At 40.4% G+C, this 6,802-nt stretch overlaps 1 protein-coding gene across 3 annotated transcripts; it reads right to left on the minus strand.

Annotated features, from left to right (window-relative positions):
- Positions 1 to 521: 521 nt before the first annotated feature.
- Positions 522 to 4,865, minus strand: LOC120952052 (uncharacterized). Of its 3 annotated transcripts, XM_049605044.1 has the most exons (3): positions 4,424 to 4,865; positions 4,096 to 4,173; positions 522 to 3,532 (listed from the first exon to the last, which is right to left on the minus strand). In XM_049605044.1, exons 1-3 carry the CDS (start codon positions 4,754 to 4,756, stop codon positions 2,744 to 2,746), a joined length of 1,200 nt encoding a protein of 399 aa, XP_049461001.1. In that variant the 5' UTR covers positions 4,757 to 4,865; the 3' UTR covers positions 522 to 2,743. The 3 variants fall into 3 exon arrangements, with proteins under 3 accessions (XP_049461001.1, XP_049461002.1, XP_049461003.1); XM_049605045.1 differs by lacking the exons at positions 522 to 3,532; positions 4,096 to 4,173 and adding an exon at positions 3,686 to 4,051 and having other exon boundaries at positions 4,424 to 4,862; XM_049605046.1 differs by lacking the exons at positions 522 to 3,532; positions 4,096 to 4,173 and adding an exon at positions 4,228 to 4,300 and having other exon boundaries at positions 4,424 to 4,862.
- Positions 4,866 to 6,802: the final 1,937 nt, after the last annotated feature.

The raw sequence follows: 6,802 nt of genomic DNA on the forward strand, positions 1-6,802 counted from the left end.
CAGTAAGCTGGCATGAGTAGTATTGCTGCACACATAACGAAATGTATTTTGTATTTTCACTGCAGAAAGTCGAGAGCACATGTAATTTACTTCCTTTTGTCCTTATTTTGTTTTGATTGTTGACTTGCGTCAAGGGGGGGGGGGGGGGGAGGTTGTTGAGACACAGGCACGGAAGCCCTGTCATCGAATCGTGTTTAACGAAACACGAAGATTGTTTCGTTTAGCTTTGAGCTTTCGGCTCGGGTGATTAGTTTATAAGTATAAGTGTAGTTCTAGAAATAAACTCTCTTCTAATTTTGCAACTGAACAAGCCACAACCGCCGGTAAATATCGAACGCTAGAAAAGTTACACCGAAACACGAAAGAAAAGATTATCCGAAATCGTAAGATCGTACACATGGCAAATTTCAAATTTCCTCATAGAAAAAACATGAAGTTTATAATTTTTTTATTAAAAAATAAGATAATTATCCAAAAATCCGAAAATACCCTAACATATTACGATAGTTTATCAAACATGACCGTAGCAATAGACGATGCGCAATCTCAGATTGCGCATATATTTATCTGTCAAACGGGTCGATTTGATATATTTATCTGTCAAAAAAAAATTATATATCTCGGACATATAAATCTCGAAAATTTATGCGCAATCTTGGCGCAATCTGAAAATAATACGTTTGTTTACATATAGCGGTAGGTATTGAAACGAATAAATATGAGATGATGCGTTGATTTTTGAACCAAAAATCTAATTATGTTTTGATTTCAGCAATGGAGAACGAATTGCCGAACGTGCCGAATCGCCGGAATTATGAAAAATTGGTAAATATATAATCATTCTGTTTTTGCTACCGGTGTTTTTGTAGTGGAAGCAATTCTTGGGTGTATTTTTGTAGATTTATTTTTACTCGTATTTTATTTAAATCGTATATGTTCAGTGTTTGTGATTTGTGTATGCGGTAGAAATTTAGAAAAATGGGCAACTATTGAATTATTGTTCAATTTTGATTATTTTCCGGCTTGGAAAAAACATAACCTCTGCTGCTTCTCCAGCTACCGGCGATTTTTTTAAAACCAGTTGCTTGGAGTTTGTGAAAAAATTGTAAAAATTGAAGATTGTAAAAATTTTAAATTGTAAAAATTGTAGATTGTAAAAAAGTTTAAATTGTAAAAATTGTACTAATTTTATGTACCTAGCTAGCCTTTATTTTTACAGGAATATACCATTGAACTGAAATGTTTTATTTGTACATTGCAGCTCTTTGAGAACTGACCTGGCTGTACCACGGAATGTTGTGTTTCTTATTAGTCCGCATACACTAATAATGATTCGGAATCCTGGAATATAGGTTATGCGGTTTTGGTCTTCTTCCAACAGTAAATATTTAATCTAATCCGGAAAATCAACTATTCCTTCTGGCCCTGTTTTCCTGCACCATTTTTGCTGCAACCTCTACCCCATCTGCTACAATGGAAGCTATTGCTGTTGCCGCTGCGATAAAAAAGTGTCTTATTTTTACAGGAACGTTTATGTGTATTTTAATATTTTATATTACAGCTCTTTCGAGGTTGAGGACTGATAATGGAAGAAAACTGCTGCATCTTCCGGGCCATCAACATAATAACGGGGTCATGGGGATGGTGAATGATAAGTAATTGAGTCGAGATTAATAGTTTTTTTATTATTGATTTGCTTCCAGAACGTTGAGCAAAGCCTTCGGCTTATTGCCGAGGTGGAAAGACAGCCTGTTTTATGGCAAAAGCGGTCGGATTTTTATAAGAACGGAATTCGGCGTAAGGATGCGTGGACCGAGATTGGTGGAATCTTGGAACTTACCGTCGAAGAGGCCAGTTACCAGTGGAGGAAGCTGCTGACCAGCTACCGGACGTATAAGTCCAAGCTGCGTAAAAGTCAGCAAAGCGGAGCAGGTACTCATCAAATTTAAAATAATATGAAACTGTTCAATGACAAAATTTTATCATTCGTAGCGGCTGAGGACGTTTTTCGGCCAAGATGGTTCGCCTTCGACGCGATGAAGTTCCTTGATGATACCATGAAGGACGGCACGCATCTCGATACGGTAAGTTGTTTTGTTATTTATCAGTAAATTTTATATTTCACTGCGAGTTAAGGGCGGTCCTGTGGCACAGCAACAACATGCCCGTCATGGGTTGAAGCCCCATATGGACCGTTCTAGTGATGGGCGGGTCGACCCGAACCTATGGGGCCGGAGCCATCCGTAAGCGACCCGGAGTCGTTCGGGTCGACCCGAAAGGTACAAGTAGGTTCAGTGGGTGCAACTACTCCGGTAGGTGCAAGAAAGCATAAGCGACTCCGACCCGTTGGTGCAACGAGTTCGGGTTGGGCCACGGTAGGTTCAGTTTGACCCAAGGGTGCAGCGAGTTCGGGTCGACCCGAAAGATCAGTAGGTGCGAGAAAGCATAAGCCACTCCAACCTGTTGGTGCAGCGAGTTCGGGTCGGGTATTGAACCTACCTACACGACCCGTCATCATCATACTCATCAGTCGGGTCGACCCTAACTCGCTGCACTCGCGGGTCGGAATCGATTCCGGCTGGCTCGCACCCGACTCCGGGTGACCCAACACTAGACCGTTCCCGAACAGCAAGAACTCGCGTTGTACTGAATTAAGCTTTTCTACGTGCTTCTAGCGCACATTCTACGATTTAATAACTAATTATCAACTTAATAAATGGCACATACAAAGAGTTGTATTGCATTAATGATTAAGTTGGTTATTATACTTAAGATCATGTGCAATGTGTAAACGTATATTCAACAAGTCGTTTGGCGTGCGACAGGGTATGCCTTGTAGTCCGCTCATTGTAGTTGGAGCTCTATCGCCTTCTACAAAACGCCCATTGACGACCCTGTCAAAAGATGAAGGGCGAGTGTATGTATTGCGTGAAGCACTCTGTCGAAGAAAATTATGGAGATATATTGTTGTCATAATAACCGTTTTAGCTTCTTCTGGCTCTAGCAGAATCGGGCTTTTATAAATACGGAAACGGTTGGCTAAAATCCCGAACACATTTTCAACGATCATTTGAGCACGAGAGTGACGTTTGTTGAAAACTCTTTCAATTGTCCCTTCCGCATGCATGCCTCCAAATGGTCGAATGCAGTACCTGGTAAAAGCAAACGCTTTATCGCCTAAAAGAAAGTAAGGTACTCGCATTGCATATGGAACTCGCAGTGGTTCAGGTTCCGGAACGTTCAAACTGTTGTTTTCCAACCTCTGGTACAAGCGTGTGTTTTTAAACACACCTCCGTCAGATATTCCACCTTTTCCTCCAATATCTGCATGTAAAAAGTTGTAATCGGCATCTACTACCGCAAGTAATACAATGCTGAAATAATGTTGATAGTTGTAATACTCTGATCCACTATTACTAGGCTTTTCCACTTGTACGTGTTTGCCATCAATGGACCCAATTGCATGCGGAAAATTCCACCTTTGTTCAAACTTTTTTGATTTCTCCTTCCATTCTTCTGCTGTGGACGGCATCTGAAATGATAATAACACATACAAGGATAAATTGATTATATATTTCATAAATTTAACTCATATGTATTGCTCGTCGTTGGATATCAATGCAACCTTATTTATTTTGTAGCTTTTTGATTATGCTATCTCATTATTTTTTATCTCTCTTTTCAGTTCGATGACGACCTAGAACAACACACCTCCACCCAAACCCACCCAATCCCTTATTGTTCCTATTCCTCAATTCCGCCCCAACCAACAATCCCAGCACCAATCCCAGCACCAATCCCAGCACCAACCCCAGCACCAACCCCAGCACCAACCCCAGCACCAACCCCAGCACCAACCCCAGCACCAATCCCAGCACCAACACCAGCACCAACCCCAGCACCAACCCCAACACCAACCCCAACACCAACAACAGCGGGGAACTATTATACAATGTTTGGCCAGTAGGTGGGGGCATGGTTGAACCATCTACCACCAGAACAGCAAAATGATGCCACGAACCATTTGCGGCAGACAATGCTAGAGTGGGATCTAAAACACACGAAAAAATAAAATAAAAATTATAAAAACCATACCTTTACATAGCTCCGCAAATGTTTATTTAAACATGCACACACATCCTTCACAATTTTGGCAATCGACGATTTAGAAACCTAAAATTATACAATACTCATTATAATCCGAACATGTCATTTCAATTTGTTCAACATTCGGCTATTGCATGGTTTTCGATTGCTGACTTCTCTTCACTTGCTTTTGTCCGAAAAAGTTTTATCAGTCCTGCGTACGGGGAGACGGTTTGAATGAGATTCGATGCTGCCACGGTGCTGCCATGGAAAAGTCCGAAAACTACCGTCTCCAATCGGACCGCCGAAACAAGAAAAAAAAACAAAACATACTTACCCGAAACAAGTATTGCAAACTTGCAAATGTCTCCCCCGTTGCCAAATACCGCAATGTTATTAAAAGCCTTTCTTGGGCCGTGATCGCTTCTCGCATATTTGTATCCATGCGGCTTATTTCTGGACCGACCAAGGCATAAAGACGATCGAAATCTTCGTGTTTCATCCGCATAAAATTTTTTATCGTATCGTTTACCATTTCGGCCTTGATGTCGTCCAACAGACGATTTCCATCCTGTCTTCTGCGGAAGAAAACTGGTCGCATCCACCACCGACGGTTTCGCCGAAGACGCCGGTTGTAATTATGATCGTTGTTGGATAAATCATCACTCATGGCTGGAAAATGAAGCTGCTCACGAATTAACTCGCTCAATTGTGGCGGAAACCAAAACAAAACAACTCAACGCATGCAAATGATGTTTATAGCTCAGGGTTGCCTTCGCGGAAACGATATATCTTTTTGACAGATAAATATATGCATAATCTGAGATTGCGCATCGTCTATTGCTACGGTGAGATTTTTTTGAATCAACATCTATACATTCAGTTATTTATAAATGTAATTAATTATAATTTTATTATTTAATTAAGTCATTCTAGTCCCACTCCTCTGACATGCCACGACAGTCTTCACCACCACCCGGTCCGTCTTTTCCACCCACTGAGGCAATTCCGAATCCCGATGACGAGGAATTTTTGAAGTAGTTTAACCTTCGTTTCTATGACCAAAAATACACCCTCATCTTTATGACCACCTACCCGGGTAAGTAATACATTTTATAAGGGAATTTGTATTTTTATTGGTCAAAAAATGTCTTATTCAATTTATTCTATGCAGCTATAATAACAATATTTCTTTTTATTTTATAAATTTATGAAGTATGGCTTTTAGTCACATAAATTGAATGCATAGCAATTAGTTCAACTGACACTAATACACCACCATTTATTCCCGACTGTCGGTGCAATCTTTTCATTCTATGTGACTTTAGATGAATATTAAGAGCTAGAAAACTTTTGGAATAGATTCTATAAATATAACTACATGCATTGCTATACATATTATTACAAAGTTAGCGACTAATCGAAACCCAAATCCTTTATTGTATGTGTTACCTACCCGGGTAGGTGGTTATAGAAGTAAGGGGTAAAAGTTGATTTTATTTTTTAAAGCACATTTCAAAAAATTTAAAAATTCTGAATTTTTTACCACTTTTGTAAAACATGTTTCTCTAGGCATTCTAATTTTTTTGGATCGATTCGATAATCCTATTAAAAGTTATCATAAAAAGAATAAGTAAAACATACCCGGGTAGGTGGTTATAGAAATGAAGGTTAATGAAGAGTTTAAAAAAAAATCTACCTAAATGCCGCCAGTACATGAAAGAAACAATCCGAAAATGGGCTTCGGATAAAATTGACGAATATTTCGACGAATAAAATTTGTAAACGTACCTAAATCCTCACTTCACACTTTTCACACAGAAAACTCTATTGGCTTCTTCGGTTTTCAAGCGGCAAATTGAACCGGTTTATTTCTACTTATTCTTATTTCGGATCCGTTGGTGCAACGAGTTCAAGTCGGGGCGAATCAAAAGTCCATAAATCGCTTGCACACATTCATACCACACACATGCCCATCACCCCCCCCCCCCCTTTCCCTCCCCTCTCGCCCTGTCCCATGTCCCCTTCTCTTTAGTTAATTACAAATTTTGACTAGGGCTCCGAGTGAAAATTGTAATTTTTGCATTAAAACATGCCACACTGGCAATGAATTATGTTTCTCTACCCAATGGCGTGTGCCTGAGATGTGCGTGCGTGTACGCACAGCACACTCAATTGTGCTATTTTACGCAACACTAGTTGCAAACATCCCCTAACAATTTCAAACATTCCACCGAGTGGATCAAGTAGTCCATTATATGATTCGAAACCCTGTATTAGAACGGTATTACGCATAAATTTTTCCCTACGTTGTGTTTCTATACCACTTCGTTTCGCGATCCAGCAGAGAGAGAGATGCAAGAACAATCGCAGAACTTTTAGCGACAATCGCAGAAGTTTTTGCGACAATCGCAGAAGTTTTTGCGACATTCGCAAAAGATTTTGCGACAATCCCAGAAGTTTTAGCGACAATCGCAAACGTTTTCGACAAAAATAGTTTGCGTGACACATAATCGTCCTCTGGACATTGACCGATGATAGCGCAACTACCACGGCAAATCCAGGGGTCGGCACGGCTGCCCACAACGTGTCCCCTTTTTTACTTATCCGGAGGGGTGGTATAGACACGCGCATATTCCATTGCGGGAATATCGGTGTGGTGACTCCCTTCGACCTAGGCTATGCACCCTGCGCATGCGAGGCAAATTCTTTAATA

Source organism: Anopheles coluzzii, chromosome 2, assembly GCF_943734685.1.
Source record: "Anopheles coluzzii chromosome 2, AcolN3, whole genome shotgun sequence".
Lineage (NCBI taxonomy): Eukaryota > Metazoa > Arthropoda > Insecta > Diptera > Culicidae > Anopheles > Anopheles coluzzii.